This window comes from Dromiciops gliroides, chromosome X, assembly GCF_019393635.1.
Source record: "Dromiciops gliroides isolate mDroGli1 chromosome X, mDroGli1.pri, whole genome shotgun sequence".
Lineage (NCBI taxonomy): Eukaryota > Metazoa > Chordata > Mammalia > Microbiotheria > Microbiotheriidae > Dromiciops > Dromiciops gliroides.
Window position 1 is genome coordinate 83,964,286 of NC_057867.1, and position 19,016 is coordinate 83,983,301.

Below are 19,016 nucleotides of genomic sequence, written 5' to 3' on the forward strand. Positions count from 1 at the left end.
CCTGCAGATGTGGTGGCATCCCTGGGTGGGAGGGAGGGAAGCAGGGAGGAATGCAAGCAGTATCTGTGCACAACTAGCCACCAAGGAGAGAATCCAAGCCACCTGGTCCTGTGGGCAGTGAAGACAAACAAAGCTTCCCCCATAAAAATTTGCAGTCCTTTCATCAGTTTGTACCATAAAGCATATAACCCAAAATCAAGGGATAGGGAGGGTTCCATTTCGGATTTCATTGGTATGGAGAACTCCCAAGTGACCAAACTCCCTTTCCCAATGCAGGTCAACACATGTTTGTAACTTAAAGAGTTACCCACAGCAGGGCCCCACAAACTATATCCTGTAGCTTAACCCAAATGTGGTTTGGGGAGGAGGTAGGGTTATCATTAAGGAGTATGTTGGTGGGGCAGCTAGGTGGCGCAGTGGATAAAGCACCGGCCCTGGATTCGGGAGGACCTGAGTTCCAATGTGACCTCAGACACTTAACACTTACTAGCTGTGTGACCCTGGGCAAGTCACTTAACCCCAATTGCCTCACTTAAAAAACAAAAACCAAAACAAACAAACAAAAAAAAAGAAGGAAAGCAATTTGATGTACATTATACATGTGAAGTCATGCAAAAACACATATTTCCATATTAGGTTGTAAGATTTTTATGCCTTAACACATGGTTAATTTTTGTATAGCTGCCATTTACTACTAATAAAAGGTATTGTTATGGGGAAAATGGGGTACGGGTTGGGGTAGGGGTAGGAGTTCTTAGGAATTCCTCTTTAAAGAATTACACCCTCTTGCACACAAAAGTAGTTAGAATAAGGTGGTAGTTTATTTAGGAGCAAGGGAAGGGCAGGGTGGGGGGAGGGAAACCATGACAGAAATCCTTGGACTTCTCATGGGGAGATAGGCACAAAGCATGTGGCTCAGAGGTACCAATCTCCTCGAACAGGAGACTGGCAGGTACTTTTATAGGGGGCTGATGGGGGTGGACCATTTGCCCGTGGAAAGTTCCTTAGTGAGGGAGGACCATCCCCCACTGGGGGTAGCTGGGGGAATTGGGTGAGGGGTGGCTATGGATCTATCTCTCTTCAGGACACAAAGGCTGCAGCCACACCCAAACTTATCTCCCCAGCGGTAAGGGAGACCAGAATGAAGGGTGGAGGGCCCAAAGCTAGCTCAGTCTGATCTGGTTCAGCTTATCTCTCTAGGGTATCTGTCCTCTGGTTTAGTTTCTCAAGGAGAAGGTTCCTTGATGTGCCCCAGAGAACTTCTGGGGTGCTCTGCACTCCATGACACTGGGAGAGTCACTTAACCCTCATTGCCCTGCAAAAAAACAAATTAATTGTAACTGTAATCATATCTTTCAGCAAAAAAAAAAAAATAGACAATACCTCATTAAGGTTGGCTCTGATAATTCACACTTTTTGCCTAAAAATACCATGAATATAGTTAGGACAACATTTAAAAGGTTACATGAATGCTATGGAAGTTTGTAATCCTGGCAATGAAATAGAATATTTAAGGGAGTGTCTGAGGCCGGATTTGAACTCAGGTACTCCTGATTCCAGCCAGGGCCAGTGCTCTATCCACTGCGCCACGTAGCTGCCCCATAAATGTTTTTTAACAAAAACACCAGATAGTAAAACAAATTACAGTTGAACATCCTATTTTGAAATAAAACTTACTCTAACTTTAAAAGTTATTAAACACACAAAACCATCATAATATTTAAATTGCTAGGGGTATGAAAACTTGAAATATCTGTGAAGCTTGAAGAAAGAAAACAGTAAAAGTTTAGCAAAGTTAAAACAAAGTTATTAATTACCACACCATTATTAATGTGTGTAATTATTTCAATAGTAACTGCTTAACAGAGTTATTGAGAAAAGCTATGAAACAGCACCACTGCTAAATGGAACAAGTTTCTCTGGCATATTAGGGAAGCCTCCAGTTTTCAGAATTTTAAAATTTGTTCTTGCTATTAACACCTAGAAGCCAAATTATTTTTCCCAGAGTCAAACATTTATTATACCTAAATAGAGAGTATCCCAGAGGGAGAACTTGAACCCAGACTTTGAGATCACTTCTTTGTGAATTCACAGTAGTACTGTATTTCTAAGGAAACAGTTTCAAATATTTGACATTCTTGTAACTGTTGCATCTATGACCATTTATAGCTCAAAAGAATTCTCTATAATTATCAAATATCCACATTACATATTGATAAACTAAAGTAACTTGCTTTAAGATCATGCAATTAACACATTTTCAGATGCAAATTTTTTAAACAATTTATCTTAATGCAAATCTCAAAATAAACCGAGACTTTAAACCCCACACATCTTATTAGAAGACATATTTCACTTAAAATAGGATGAATAAATTCAGTTACAACTGGAACTATTCCCAAATAGTAAATTCTCAATTTATCTGAAGCCCATCTATTAGCATTTCAATATCAGACCATTATTATCAATAAACTCATTTTTACCTGGTGATAAACACTGGTGACTTGAGAAGCCAGATAGTTCCCCAAATTTAAAAAGAACCTGATTAACCTTGATTTTGGGATTCATAAAACCTGGATTTAAACTAATATTGAAGATCGATTCTCAATTACAGTTTTGTAATGGGGGAAATGGGGTACGGGTTTGGGTTAGGGGTTGGGGTTCTTAGGAATTCCTCTTTAAAGAATTACACCCTCTTGTACACAAAAGTAATTAGAATAAGGTGGTAGTTTATTTAGGAGCAAGGGAAGGGAAGGGTGGGGGGAGGGAAACCGTGAAAGAAATCCTTGGATTTCTCATGGGGAGATAGGCACAAAGCACATGGCTCAGAGGTACCAAATCTCCTGGAACAGGAGACTGGAAGGTACTTTTATAGAGGACTGATGGGGGTGGACCATCTGCCTGTGGAAAGTTCCTTTAGTGAGGGAGGACCATCCCCCACTGGGGGTAGCTGGGGGAATTGGGTGAGGAGTGGAGGACTATCCCCCACTGGCAGTGACTGGAGGAATTGGGTGAGGGGTGGCTACAGATCCCTCTTCAGGACACAAAGGCCGCAGTCATACCCAAGGGAGACTAGAATGAAGGGTGGGAATCCGAAGCTAGCTCAGTCCGATTTGGTTCAGCTTATCTCTCTAGGCGTTATCTGTCCTCTGGTTTAGTTTCTCAAGGAGAAGTTTCCTTGATGTGCCCCAGAGAACTTCTGGGTTGCTCTGCACCCCATGACATTTCCCCACTTCTCTATATATAAGGAAAGGGGATGAAGATTCTTCTGAAACTACTTCATGCTGACCGGGGGTCAAAGAAATCACGGCACAAGGGAGGAGGAGGGGAGAGAAGTGGAGAAGGCCTGGAGTGCACGGAGCTGTGAGAGGCCCAGAGGGTCCAGAGTCGACACATAGGCACAATGGGTATCTGCCATGAATCCTTGAGCCTAGATGGAACAGACTTAAACAAAAAAAGTAAAACTGATCAGAGCAAAAACAAAAAGGGACTTTATCAGATCAGGAGAGCTGGAAAAGCTGAATGCAGGACAGGGTGTGACCTGCTTTACCCAAGTTAAGTACTCTGTGAGGGGCAGTGTCTGTCTACATTAAGGGTCCTTTTATCCCATCCCCACTTTGTACCTTGATGGCATGCTAGGACCTGAACCAGAGAGTAAGACAGAGGTCGCCCCAAAACCATTCCTAGGCTTGCCTCCTATGTCCAGCTTGGCCATGGGCCTGACAGGGTGCTGGTCAGGAGAGCAAGCTGCAGAGCCCTGGATTTTCGCTAAGCCGATCTCTTGGGTGCTGCTCTGGGGACAAAGAGGTAGGAGAGCAGGCCTCACCTTTGTGTGGCGTCCCCCACTTCTGTGTCCCGGTTTACTGCAGCTGCCAGAATCTCGGCCAGCTGGAGTTCTGTTGGTAGCAGATGTGGTGATGGCTGCTACTATTATAGAAGCTTGATCTATGGAGTGGGCACGAGCCATCTTTTCTCTCTCTTTGGCTACTGCAAGGTCCCTGTTATTAAAAATCTTAAAAGCAGTATCAAGGAGTTGTGAGGATGGGATCTGGGGACCCCAGTCCAACTTCTGGAGTTCCCTCCTAATGTCAGGAGCAGACTGGCTGATAAAATGAATATTGAGGACAGTTATTCCTACATCTCTTTGGGGGGTCTAGGTTGGTATATTTCTTCAGAGAGTCTGCTAAGTGGCTCATGAAGACAGCAGGATTTTTGTCAGACCCCTGTGTTATCTCCCTCACCTTTCCATAAATGACTTGTTTCTTGACCCCCATTCTCATTCCCTCAACTAGGCAGGTGATCATGTGATTTCTACGAGCTCTGTCTTCCCTGTTATCATAGTTCCATCTCGGTTCTAAGACCGGGACAGCTGTAAATCCAGGGACCCCAACCCAATTTCCAACCTGCGAGTGTTCATCCCCAACTTGTACTGCCAGGTCCCAAATCTGTTTTTTCTCATCAGGGGTACAACAGCTGGCAAGAATAATTTGCAAATCAGTCCAGGAAAGGTCAAACTCCAGTGTCACAGACTTAAAGCCATCTATGAACTTTGTGGGGTTCTCTGAGTAACTCCCCAATTTCTCTTTAATCTGAGATAATCTGCTTATAGAAAAAGGAACATGCCTTACTGTTGTGCCCTTCCCAATGGGAAATTCCCTTAATGGAAGCAGGGAAGCAGTGGGAGAGGCTGGTAAGGACCTGGGTTGGGGAGATAGCTCAGGTGGAGGCAGAGGATTGGGTGGAGGGCCCAGTGGGGGAGGGGTGACAGTCTTTGGCTGTGGAGTAGGTGGGGGAGGGGAAAAGGAGATGGCCATAGGCAACTGTGATTAGGTAAAGCAGATGGGATCGGCTGCTGAATGGAAAAAACAGGAAACATGGGAACATATTGGAGTTCCCCCAGATTGTAAATGGGGTAGAGCAGGATAGAAGGAGACTGACATCCACTCCCCGTGTGGCACAGGGAATTGGTTCTGAGATCAGCCAGTGGGCAAGGGGGGTCTCCGTCATAGAGTGATAAGACAGTGGTTGACCCATAGGTATGGAAGCAGGCGGGGAAGGAATGAAACGAGAAACAGGTAGGGAATGAGTTTGAGGAGGGGAGGCTGAGGTCTCAGAGTAGGTGCCCGAAGGGTTAGCGAATTGCTTGGGCTTTCAGTGATTCTCCACCGGCAAGGGGACCTCATCCTTTCCCTTTGACTTCTGGCTCAAACTCATAAAAGCCGATATGTATGGAATCTCTGTCCATCTCCCTTCACGCTTGCAAAACTTGTCCAATTGCAAGATGGTATTATAATTAAGGGTGCCGTGTACAGGCCAATTTCCTTCACTTCCTAGAGGATAATGTGGCCATAAATTGTTACAAAAATGTATCATACACCTCTTTCTCAGGTTTTTAAGTTCCAGTCTAGTCCAATCTCTTAGAATGCACCCCAGAGGTGAATTTTTCGGAACACTCCCTTTCTGTCCCATAACTACTGTCTAAGGAGAATAGTCTGACCCAAGAGCAGAGAGCTGGTAAGGGATAGACACATAAGCATAAATGTTCTTACCCAGAAACGTGTAGTCTGAGGGTCCGAGCGTGGTTCGGACATCTAGGAGTCCCAGGCTGCTCTCTGCTGTCCTGCAGACGCCGACCGTCTCTACCTCTCTGTGACTCAAATGGGAGGTTGAGTCCGGTGGGAGAGGGAGAAGAGAAACCCAGAAGGTAGGGCCTTACCTCCAGGTTCTGTGCCAAGCGTGGTCCAGACGTCTGTTTGAGCTTTCGGCAAGGGAGGGAGACTCAGGCTGCCCTCCACTGTCGAGTGCGAAAGCTGACCTCTCTCTACCTCTCTGTGACTCAAATGGGAGGTTGAGTCAGGCAGGAGAGGGAGAAAGGAAACCCAGAAGGGAGGTTCCCACCCCATGGTTTTGTGTGCCAAGAGGAAAGAGGAAATTCCTGTGTCCCTACAGACGTTCAGGAACCAAAATGTAATGAGGGGGAATGGGGTATGGGTTGGGTTAGGGGTTAGGGTTCTTAGGAATTCCTCTTTAAAGAATTACACCCTCTTGCACACAAAAGTAGTTAGAATAAGGTGATAGTTTATTTAGGAGCCAGGGAAGGGAAGGGTGGGGGGAGGGAAACCATGAAAGAAATCCTTGGACTTCTCATGGGGAGATAGGCACAAAGCACATGGCTCAGAGGTACCAAATCTCCTGGAACAGGAGACTGGAAGGTACTTTTATAGGACTGATAGGGGGAGGGGTGACCATTGACTGTGGAAAGTTCCTTTAGTGAGGGAGGACCATCCCCCACTGGGGGTAGCCGGGGGAATTGGGTGAGGAGTGGAGGACCATCCCCCACTGGTAGTGACTAGAGGAATTTGGGAGGGGTGGCTCTCTCTTCAGGACACAAAGGTCGCAGCCACACCCAAGGGATACCAGAATGAAGGGTGGGAATCCGAAGCTAGCTCAGTCTGATTTGGTTCAGTTTATCTCTCTAGGCGTATCTGTCCTCTGGTTTAGTTTCTCAAGGAGAAGTTTCCTTGATGTGCCCCAGAGAACTTCTGGGGTGCTCTGTACCCCATGACAGTTTGAACAAATTTCCTAAAAACAGGTAAAAATTAAATCAAGCTATAGTCTAATTGCCTCTGTGTAAATTACCTTTCTGACAATTCTACTTTGAGTGGCAAAGAGGATTGCTAACGGAGTGCAAGATAAAGGACTCAGCTTGAATAGCAAGGGACACACATACACATATAGAACATTTTAACACAAATAGCATTCTACAAGGACAGATACAAAAACAATAGTGGTAAATATATATTTTTTTTTTTTTTTAGTGAGGCAGTTGGGGTTAAGTGACTTGCCCAGGGTCACACAGGTAGTAAGTGTTAAGTGTCTGAGGCCGGATTTGAACTCAGGTACTCCTGACTCCAGGGCTGGTGCTCTATCCACTGCGCCATCTAGCTGCCCCTAAAATATTCTTTTTTTGTTTGTTTTTTGGTTGGACAATGAAGGTTAAGTGACTTGGCCAAGGTTACATAGCTAGTAAGTGTCAACTGTTTGAGACCGGATTTGAACTCAGGTCCTCCTGACTCCAAGGCCGTTGCTCTATCCACTGCACCACCTAACTGCCCCTGTAAATATTCTTGAGATAATTTAGCATGCACAAATTAAGTTCTCCTCTATCCTCAAAGACCTATTAATTTGACCCAGATCAATTGGTCTTTTTTTTTCTTAAAAAATTAGACTTTTTTCTGAGGGACAAAATGACCTATCAAAAATCCTATTTTCCTCCCTCTTTTTTTTTTAAAGGAAGGAGGGTTCAGATTCAGATTCTCTCTTAATTGATTCAAAATGCCATTGAAAAAGGAGAAAGAGGGGCAGCTAGGTGGTGCAGTGGATAGAACACCGGCCCTGGAGTCAGGAGTACCTGAGTTCAAATCCGGTCACTTAACCCTAATTGCCTCACTAAAAAAAAAAAAAAGAAAGAAAAAGGAGAAAGAAAAAAAAGCAAAGTCCCACTCAGGACCTTTAGCTGGCAGAATCAAGACCAAACTCAAAAAGGAGTGACCCCACTGTGGCCATCAGTGTTGTGGGTCAGACTTGAATTCTGCTAGCACTTGCAGTCATGTGGTACATGATTTTGATGTGGGCTGGAATTTGGGGTCCAATTGGTTGTGAGTCGTCCCAAAAGAATTATAAGACTCAGTGACTCAGTTTCCTAAGTTTTATTGCAATACTGTGGGTGACCACAGGGAGAGAACCAGAATAGTGGAAAGGTATCTCTCAAATAAGGAAAGGAAAGACAGTTATATTTATAGTATGGATAAATTGATTATCAGTTTCATTATAATAATCTCCACCTTGGGGATGTACAGGGGAGGGCCTGTCCTTCTCATTATAATATTCTCCACCTAGGGGTGTTACAAGGGAGGGCTTATTACCAATTTGGAGTTCCTGGGGTCCTAAGCCAACCCCTGAGGCGGGTACCTTTTTCAGTGGAGCTGTGTTTTGGGGGTTTACACATCATAAGGTGAATCTGGGGACAAATTTGGCCTTTTCTGTGCATGTCTCTTTCTGATTCCCATGGCTAGTTTCAAAATATAATCATTTTTCATGAGAATTTCTATAGGTTGTCTTTTTCCTTCATTGTTATTTTGACCTGACCTGTTCTGGTCCGTTCTGGATGTTGATCACTATGGGTACGAGAACCTAACATTAGTTATCCATTAACTGAGGTCTGACTCCCTTTTAGAGCTAATATCTGAATTAAAGCTTGGGTCTTGAGTTTTTGTATTAACCCTTTTTTTCTTCCTACATCAATTTGAAAACAAAACCCGGCATCTGTCCTTTCCAGGACCTGTCGGAGTGGCCACATATGGTCCATAAAAACCTGCAGCGATCCCCTTTGGGGGGACCTGTCAGAACGGACCCATTACAAAGTCATCCATGGACATAACCAGACCCCCGACCAAAGAGCTTTTTAGGAACTCAAGCGAAAAGGACGTGAGTTCTGCATTTGAGGGACCCTTACCCAAGCCAGGCCTCCGAATTTGAGTCCAGACTGGAACACAAAAGATTCCTGCTGGTGCTGAGGGTCCGGAGGTTAAAAACGGGGGCTGGCTCGGCACGGAGTCTTCAAATCCCAGAAAGAGCCCCCATATGTTAACCTGGAAATTAAGGAAACAATCAATATAGGAACAGCAAAGAGGCCAGTGTCACTGGATAGTGTAATGATTGGAATGATGCCACCTGCTGGAGACTTACTGTAGGAAAGCTCCGCCATGAGGTGAAGGTCTTTGAGGGCAAGACCATGCATCTTTTCTTTGGCGTCAGGAAGTGACATTTGCTTGTGGGAGGAAGAAGGGGGAGCCTGGCACTCTGACTCACACTTTTTCCTGGGGACTCTGGCGGAGAGCGGAGCTAGGAATGCTCTTTCCCTTTAATAGATAGATGAATGTAGGCCTTTCTCTCTTTACCAAATTCTTATTCTCCTTAATAAATGCTTAAAAGTCTAACTCTTGCTAAAGTTTATAATTTATTGGTGACCACTCATTGGATATTTTAGACAGAATAGCTAGAATTTTAGCTTTAACAATAGAATATTCTGTGCATTGGAGGGGGAAGGACATAGAGGCATAAAAGACTGAAAAAATGGGGGGGCACTTAGTTATGAAGAGCTTTGAATGCCAGAGGATTTTGTATTGAATCATGAAGGTAATAGGGTGTCACTTGGAGTTTCTTGAGTAGGGGAGTAACATGGCAGGATGTGAGCTTTAGGACAATCACTTTGACAGCTGAGTGGAGAATGAACTGGAATTAGGATGGACTTGTTGCAAGCAGACCAAACAGCAGAGTATTGCAATAGCCCAGGTATAGATGAGGAGAAAAGAGATTTAATTTGAGGCAAAGTCATGGGCCTTGGCAAAAGATTGGATATGGGGTTGGGGTGGGAGAGAAAAGGGAGTGAGGGGTCCAGGGTGATGACTTGGTTGTAAGCCTGGCTAACTGGGAGGATGGTGGTGCCCTCAACAATAATAGGGAAGTTAGGAAGAGCGGGAAGGATCTGGGAAGAAAGTGAATACATTTCGTTTTAGACATGTTAAATTTAATGTTTACAGGGATTTATTCAGAGGTAGAGATGTGAGACTCAGGTTTAGGACAGAAGTTAGGCCTGAATACATAGATCTGAGAATCATCACCCCAGCGATGATCACTGAATCCAAGGGAATTGATGAGACCGAGTGAAATAATATAGAAAAGGGCCAGAAGAGAATCCTGGGAAACACACATGCTGAGAGAGCATTATCTGGATAAGGAGCAAGGAATGAGACTGAGGAGTGGTTAAACAGGTAGGAGAACCAGGAGGGAATGAGCTGCCAAAGCCTAACAGACAACCTGTCTTTCAGCATTGCTCCCATCTCTCCAAGAGAGTTTCCTCATATGTTATCCTGATTCTCCCAGAAGCAGCCATCTAGCATCCTAGAGAGTTCGAACCATTTGGGTAAACTGATGGGATCTCCAAATCCTTTTACCTTTACTTTGAAGCCCTAGCAAATTCCTTGATGACCACTAGATGGCAGTAGCAGCCAGGATTGAAATGTTGGTCACAGGCTTCCAGAGGGAAAACTTCAGTTAAAAGAGGAGAAACACTTAAGCATCACAAAGTATAAGGACTGGGATTGGTCTCAAGGACCATCTTGTTTTCAACCTCCTTTAGGGTTTTAGGTCTGAGTAGAGAAGACTAAGGAGAGGAGAGTGTCAGTATTAGAAGAAAACCCAGAGACCACCTAGTAAAAGAAGTTTGTGTAATGGGGCTCAGGGTTTAGGCAGATGTAGCCACTGAGGACTCCAGAGAATTGGAAATGGGATAGAAGGACTCCAGGGAAGCCGGTAGGCAGACATGAGGAAGGCATGGAGGACAGTCAGCTACAATGCCCAGACTTGGGGAGCGTCTCGTTTCTGGAACTGCGAGAAGGCCAGTGTCATTAGATCCCAGAACTCCTAAAAGAGAGTAAAAACTGGAAAGTTAGGAAGGAGCAAGAGTACGAAAGATTTTATTTTTTGGTTTTTGGTGAGTCAATGGGGGTTAAGTGACTTGCCCAAGGTCACACAGCTAGTAAGTGTCAAGTGTCTGAGGTCAGATTTGAACTCAGGACCTCATGATTCCAGGGCCGGTGCTTTATACACTGCACCACCTAACTGTCCCCTTATGAAAGATTTTAAAAGCCAAAGAGATGACTTTACATTTGATACTGGAAGGATTCATGGAGTTAATTGAAGAGGGTGATAACACGGTCAGAACTGTGCTTTAGGACAGTCACTTTGGAGGCTGGATGGAGAATATATTGGAGTGGAGAGAGACTTGAGTCAGGCAGACCCACCAGCAGCAGGCTATTGCAATAGTCATAGGGTGCAGTGATGAGTGCCTTCACCAGAGTAGGGGCATGACAGAAGAGAGAAAACAGGGGGAGAAGCAGTGATAATGAGGAGTTGAAGATACCACTTGAGTTTTGAGCTTGTAGTCTCTGTTTCCCATCCTAAGACTCATTCCCCAGGGGGCAGCTAGGTGGCGCAGTGGATAGAGCATCTGCTCTGGATTCAGGAGTTCCTGAGTTCAAATCGGGCCCCAGACACTTGATACTTACTAGCTGTGTGACCCTGGGCAGGTCACTTAACCCCCATTGCCTCACTAAAAAAAAAAAAAAAAAAAAAAAGACTCATTCCCCACCCTAACCTCCCACTCCCACCCACCATCATACATCACTTTCACACCAGCTAGTCTCTAAGGCTAGTTCCAATCCAGACTTTCTGTCATAGTGCTCATTTACTTTGATGATATAGGAAGAACAAAATACAAATGTTTTCCCCCAGTATCCCTAGGGCATAACTCTTCCCCATACCACCTTGGACTCTGGGAAAGTAAAATAAAAAGTTAACTCAATTTCTAGAAATCATTGGTCCCACCAAATTTAAAGTCCAAAATGGGCATGAGTCCTTTTCCTGGGCTAGGGTCATTGAGGTTACTCATGATAATCAATTCTCACTGCTGCACTGGCTACAAAAGCCTACCTTGATTTTTCTCTCTAGTTTTTTTTTTTCCTGACACTACTCTCTCCTGGTTCTCACCCTTTCTCCATCTAATTGTTCCTTATAAGTGTCTTTTGGTGGCTGTTCATCTGGGTCAGCCTTGTTAAAGGTAGGCATCCCTCAGGGCTCTGTCCTGAGCCCTGTAAACATAGGTATCTTGAGAAACACGGCCAGCCTTATGGTCCAGTGGATAGAGTCCTAGACTTAAAGTCAGAGGGTCTGGGTTCAAAGTTCACTCAAGTGACTTTGGCTAAGCCTCTTAGCCTCTCCCATTCTATGTCATCTGTCAAATGAGGGGGTTGGATTAGATGGTCCATCCAGTATGATGACTATATATGCTCTATGTGTGCATGCATGCACATGCATACATATATATACCTAGACATACCCAGGCATAGATGTAACATGGGAAGATGGAAGACACCTAGTGGAGACAGCTTTTTCTAGGAGTTTAGTCCAAAAAGGAGCTAGATGGTGATAGTGGGGATGGACGGATCAAGTGAGGCTTTTCTGCCTCAGCCACTGTTAGCAATAATTGATCAATATTCCATGATGCATAACACCTTTCTGGTAATGACATAAGGCCACCCCGCACCCAGAGGGCTTCTCTTGGTTAGGGTTAACCCTGGGTCTCAGCGCCATCTTTCCCGGCTCTTGCTCCTGGGCTGTGCCACGCCCCCACCCCCCCACCCCCCCAGCAGCCTTAGGCTGCAGGTGACCACATGGAGCCTTTGATGAGGTAACAATGGGGCCTTCCACCCCGCCCAATGACTCGCAGGCCTCTGGATCTCCTCTGGCTCTGGGGGGGTGCGGAACGGAGACTGAGGGGCAGCGACTTTGAGATCATCCAGTGACCTTCTTGGGCAGCGTCCTCTGCCAGGGCCTCCTCTTCCCCTTCCTCCTCTCCCTGGTGCCCTCTTCGTCTTCTGCTCCCCGCCCCCCCTCCCCCCCCCCCCCCCCCCCCCCCCCCCCCCGTCTTCCTTCATTATCTTCGTCTTGGTCTGTCTCTTCCTCTCCATTCTGACCTTCTCCCCTTTTTCTGTGTTTCTCTCCATCCTTTGCCCTGGGGTTCCTCCCACCTTCCTCCTCCCTTTGCTGTCATCGTCTTTTTTCTGCCGGGCTTACTTCCTGCCAGTGCCCCCTCTCTGGTCGGGTCACCCTCGCTTCGGTAGTGCTCCCCAAACCTTTCTCCGCCTCAGCTGTTCCTTTGTCTCATCTGAGCTTTGGGCACACCTGAAGTCTCGCCATGTCTGAAGTGGCCAGGCAGCTGAAGGAGCTCGTCTGGGGACCCAAGACCAGCCCGGGTCTGTCAGACCCCATCTTCGGCCGCTGGACCCAGGGCTTTGTATTCAGCGAGTCGGAGGGCTCAGCCCTGGAGCAGTTTGAAGGGGGGCCCTGTGCTGTTATCGCCCCTGTGCAGGCATTCCTCTTGAAGAAGCTGCTGTTCACTTCAGAGAAGCCCGCCTGGAGGGACTGCCGAGAGGATGAGCGAAAGGATTTGCTTTGCCATACCTTGAGTGACATCCTAGAATCGGCCTGCTTCGACAGGTCCGGCCCCTACTGCCTGGCAGCGTGGCTTCGGGGAAAGGAGACCGTGGGCCTCTTCCAGAGGCCGACCGCTGCCGGTGAGTATGGGTGCCCAGAGGGCCACCCATCTGCTATGGCCCCCCAGGAGCATCTGGGCTTTGAGCGATTCCACTCCCTAATTCACAAAATGTCATTCAAAAGTTTCCTGGAGCTAAAAGATGCCATCTGGGAGCAGTACTCTATGTGGGCAAATAAGTTTGGGGTGTTACTTTTCCTCTATTCTGTGATACTAACCAAGGGCATTGAAAACATAAAAAATGAAATTGAGGATTCAGCAGAGCCCTTGATCGATCCTGTCTATGGATATGGAAGCCAAAGTTTAATTAACCTTCTCCTGACTGGGCATGCAGTTTCTAATGTATGGGATGGAGATAAAGAGTGCTCAGGAATGAAACTTCTAGGAATACACAAGCAGGCCACAGTGGGCTTTTTAACACTCATGGAATCACTCAGTTATTGTAAGGTTGGCTCTTACTTGAAATCACCCAAGTTCCCCATTTGGATCGTGGGTAGTGAAACTCACCTTACTGTTTTATTTGCCAAGGATATGGCCTTGGTGGCTCCTGAGACACCTTCTGAGCAAGCCAGAAGGATTTTTCAGACCTATGATCCTGAAGATAATGGATTTATATTAGATACTCTTCTAGAAGATGTCATGAAAGCTTTGGACCTGGTTTCAGATCCTGATTATGTTAATATCATGAAAAACAAATTAGACCCAGAAGGACTAGGAATCATATTGTTAGGTCCCTTTCTTCAAGAGTTCTTTCCAGAGCAGAATTCCAATATCCCAGAGTCCTTTACTGTATACCACTACAATGGACTAAAGCAGTCCAATTTGAATGAAAAGGTCATGTATGTGGAAGGTACAGCAGTAGTGATGGGTTTTGAAGACCCTTTGCTGCAGACAGATGACACACCAGTTAAACGCTGTCTCCAAACCAAATGGCCATCCATAGAATTGCTTTGGACCACAGATCGATCCCCTTCACTAAACTGATTTGCTCAAATGTTTATAAAGAAGATAATACAGAGATGTTTAGAAGATATTTAAAGATATGGAAATTGAATGCAGAATACTGTACTTTGAATCAAACTAGATACTGGTACAATTGATAAACTGTAAATAATTAAAACCACTTACCAGTGTTTGGAACGTATTTAATTTTTCTTTCTTTTAAAACTTTTTTGGATAACATGTCCTGTTTTAGCCACTGTTATATTAATAATGAAAATGCATTAGAATCTTTCAATAAAATACATCCTTTGAACAAAGATATATCCCACCCCTAACTGACCAGTGATGACCACCTGATCCTGTACTATCTGCATTCCAAATATTGAAATGACATGACAAAAATTAAAGATGTTAACTCTCTTTGTTTTCACTTCATTCCAGTGATGCCTCCTCACATTTCATCATGAGTTGGTCTGAGCACTGAAATGCCTTAAGGTTTGCATTATTGCCATTATTTGCTAACCTCTGGTTTCCCCCTGAGAATCTTGCACAATGTAGTTGTGTTTCACATCAATCATATTTCTCCATACTTTGAATTACCAGTCTCGTCTTTTAACAGTTGTATATTGCTGTGTATTCCAGCAGCCCAGAACTTACCATGATAAACCAATAAACCAAACCAGAAGAAAAAAAAGAATAATCAAACTGTTATGCAGGTATATGCTGACAAAACTGAGCACACAAAATAGACAAATACCTTCAAAATTAGGAAAAATACTCGCTGTATAAAAAAGTAGAAAATAACCCAATCTCAAGAAATACATCTACCTGTAAACCCATCTGGCCCTGGGGATTTTTTCTTAGGGAGTTTATTGATAATTTGTTCAATTTCTTTTTCTAATATGGGTTTATTTAAGGATTTTATTTCCTCTTCAGTTAACCTGGGCAGTTTGTATTTTTGTAAATATTCATCCATTTCATTTAGATTGTCAAATTCATTGGCATACAGTTGGGCAAAAATAATTCCTAATTATTGATTTAATTTCTGATACTGGTAATTTGGTTTTCTTCTTTCTTTTTTTAAATCAAATTAACCAATATTTTATCTATTTTATTGATTTTTTCATAAAATCAGCTTAGTTTTATTGATTGAGTCTATAGTTTTTTTGCTTTCAATCTTATTAATTTTCCTTTAATTTTCAGGATCTCTAGTTTAGTATCTAAATGTGGATTTCTAATTTGTTCTTTTTCTAGCTTTTTAAGTTTCATGCCCAATTCATTAATCTCCTCTTTCTCTTTTTTATTCATGTAAGCATTTAGAGCTATACATTTTCCCCTAAGTACTGCTTTGGCTGCATCCCATAGATTTTGGTATGTTGTCTCATTATTGTCATTCTCTTGGATATAGTTATTGATTGTTTCTATGATTTCTTGTTTGACCCAGTCATTCTTTAGAATGACATTATTTAGTTTCCAATTTATTTTCATTCTACTTTTCTCTGGCTCTTTCTTACATGTAATTTTTATTGCATCATGATCTGAGAAGGATGCATTTACTATTTCTGCCTTTCTACATTTGACTATGATGTTTTCGTGCCCTAATACATGGTCAGTTTTGAAGATGTGCCATGTACTGCTGAGAAAAAGGTATTTTCCTTTCTATCCCCATTCAGTTTTCTCCAGACATCTATCATGTCTAACTTTTCTAGTAATCTGTTCACCTCTTTTACTTCTTTCTTATTTATTTTGTGGCTAGATTTATATAATTCTGAGAGGGGGAGATTTAGATCCCCCACTAGTATAGTATTACCGTCTAATTCCTCTTGTAACTCATTTAACTTCTCCTCTAAGAATTTGGATGCTATACTTGGCCCATACATATTTAATATTGATAATTCTTCATTATCCATAGTACCTTTTAGAAAGATGTAATTTCCTTCCTTATCTCTTTTAATGAGATCTATTTTTGCCTGTGCTTTGTCTGAGATAACGATTGTTACCCCTGCTTTTTTTACTTTAGCTGAAGCATAATATATTCTGCTCCAGCCTTTTACCTTTACTCTGTGTGTATCTCTCTGCTTCAAATGTGTTTCTTGTAAACAGCATATTGTAGGATTCTGGTTTTTAATCCTCGCTGCAATTTGCTTCCGTTTTATAGCAGAGTTCATCCCATTCACAGTCACAGTTATTATTACTAATTGTCCATTCCCCTCCATTCTATTTACCCCCTTTTGTACTTTTTCCCCCTTCTTTCACCCTATTCCTCCTCACCGATGTTTTGCTTCTTACCCCTGCTTTCCCCAATCTGCCCTCCCTTTTTATCACCCCTCCCTTTTCTTTACCCTTTTCTCCCTTGCTTTTGTCCTCCCTTCTATCATTCACCACCTTTCCCTTCCCCTTTTATTTCCCTAAAGAATGAGCTAAGTTTCTTTATCCCAATGAACGTATATGTCATTCCCTCTTTGAATCAAATCTGATGAGGGTAGGGTTGAAACAATGTTCACCCCTCCTTTCTTTCCCTGTATTGTAATAGGTTTTTTTTCACCTCTTCATATGATGTAATTCACCCCATTCCACCTCCCCTTTCCTCTCCTCCCCATAGACTCCCTTTTTAACCCCTTAGTTTTCTTTGTACCATCACATCAAAGATAATTTATATTTATATACCCTCTGTGTAAAGTCCTTCTCTCTGACCAAATATATTTACAGTTCTTAAGAGTTATGAGTATTATCTTCCCTTGTAGGGATATAAACAGTTTAACCTAATTGAGTAACTTTTTTCCCTCTGTTTACCTTTTTAAACTTCTTTTGAGTCTTGTATGTTAAGATTGAATTTTCTATTCAGTTCTAGTCTTTTCATCAGGAAACACTGAAAGTCCCCAATGTCATGGAATGTCCATCTTTTCCCCTGAAAGAGAATGAACATTTTTGCTGGGTAATAGATTCTTGGCTATAATCCAAGATCCTTTGCCTTCCGGAATATCATATTCCAAGCCTTGCGGTCCTTTAATGTTGAAGCTGCCAGGTCCTGAGCAATCCTGATTGTGGCTCCATGATATTTAAATTGCTTCTTTCTGGCTGCTTGGAGTATTTTCTCCTTCACCTAATAATTCTGGAATTTGGCTACAATGTTTCTTGGAGTTTTCCTTTAGGGGTCTCTTTCAGGAGGTGATCGGTGACTTCTTTCTCTCTCTCTCTCTTTTTTTTTTTCTGGGCAGTGAGGATTAAGTGACTTGCCCAGGGTCACTCAGCTAGTAAGTGTCAAGTGTCTGAAGCTGGATTTGAACCCAGGTACTCCTGAATCCAGGGCCGGTGCTTTACCACTGCACCATCTAGCTGCCCCCCGGTGGATTCTTTCAATGACAATTTTAACCTCTGATTCTATACTATCAGGGCAGTTCTCCTTAATAATTTCCTGGAATATGGTGTCTAGATTCTTTTTCTGGTCATGGCTTTCAGGCAGTCCAGCGATTCTCAGATTGTCTCTCCTGGATTTGTTTTCCAGATCAGTTGTCTTTCCAATGAGGTATTTCACATTTTCTTCTATTTTTTCATTCTTTTGATTCTGCTTGACTGATTCCTGGTGTCTCATGGATTCCTTATCTTCCAACTGTCCAATTTTAATTTTTAAGGCATTGTTTTCTTCAGTGAAATTATGCACCTTTTTTTCCATTTGGCCAGATGAATTTTTTAAGGAATTGTTTTCTGCATTCAATCTTTGTGCTTCCTTTTCCAAGCTGCTGATTCCTTTTTCATAGTTTTCTTGTTTTGCTTTCATTTCTCTCCCCATTTTTTCTTTTCTCTCTCTCTCTCAGTTGATTTTTAAAATCCTTTTTGAGCTCTGAGGGTATTGTCCTCATCTGAGTTTGTGTTTGCCTCTTCCCTGTTGATACAGAAGCTCTCAATGGAGAGGGCTCTTTTTTGCTTCTTACTCATTATTGCAGCTTATTTATTTATTTTTTAAGTTGAGGTCTGCTCTGGGGGCACCAGGGTCCCTGTTTTGAGTTTCTTGTGCTGGGGTATAGGTGCTGTGTCACCGGCTTTTTAGATTGAGGCCTTTATTGTGTGTGCAGTTCCCCCACCCTGCACTTCCAGTCTGAGCATCAGTGGGCCTAGTCTCGCCTATCCTCTTTGTGACCCTCCAGCTGGCATCTTGCCCTCTCGGCTGGTGCAGGTAGGTTTTTCCACTGTCCTGCTGGGCCACAAGATTTTTGAGCCAGGATCCAGGGGCCTCAGTTGCTTGGCTGTGGCCTGAAGCTTCCTGCTGACTTGCCCTGATCCCCTTGGCACTGGGCTGCTCCTCTGCGCTGTGACTCCCTTTTGCCCGAGTCAGATCAACCTTTCCTGAAGTCTTTTAAATTATCTCTGGTTGGAAGACTGTGTCTCTCTGTCTCTTTGCAGGTTCTGTAGTTTCAGAATCTGTCCAGAGGCTTGATTTAATGTTCTTTTTGAGGGAACAGAAGGAGAGCTCAGGCAGGTTGCTGATTTCTCTCTGCCTTCTTGCATTCCCTTCTTTTTTCAAAAAAATATGCTTATCAAAATAATACTTCTAGAATCAATTTACACTTGCCATGGCAACCAATTTGCCAGGGAAATGTTTTATAGAGTTCAATCAACCAATCGGTTGAGAAAAAAAATAACAAAATCAAACAACTCAGAATATGGGAGCACAATACTCCCAGAATTAACACTGTATTATGAAATCAAAACCATCTATGAATGAACAGAAGAAAATACACATGGAAGAATAAAAGACAATGAAATTCAAATTAGGGAAATCAAATGAATGTAAGTAAATAATAACATTAAACATTATTAAATGAATATGAACTTAACATTAATAAGAGTATTACAAAATATAAATTTGATCACATGACTATGAAAAGCTTTTACAAATATT

The 19,016-nt window shown here is 43.2% G+C and overlaps 1 protein-coding gene across 1 annotated transcript; it reads left to right on the forward strand.

The window, feature by feature from the left end:
• The first annotated feature begins 12,817 nt into the window (after nucleotides 1-12,817).
• LOC122733300 (ubiquitin carboxyl-terminal hydrolase MINDY-3-like) lies at nucleotides 12,818-14,158 on the forward strand. Its single transcript, XM_043973580.1, has one exon. The coding sequence runs from the start codon at nucleotides 12,818-12,820 to the stop codon at nucleotides 14,156-14,158; it is 1,341 nt and encodes a 446-aa protein (XP_043829515.1).
• The last annotated feature ends 4,858 nt before the right edge of the window (nucleotides 14,159-19,016 follow it).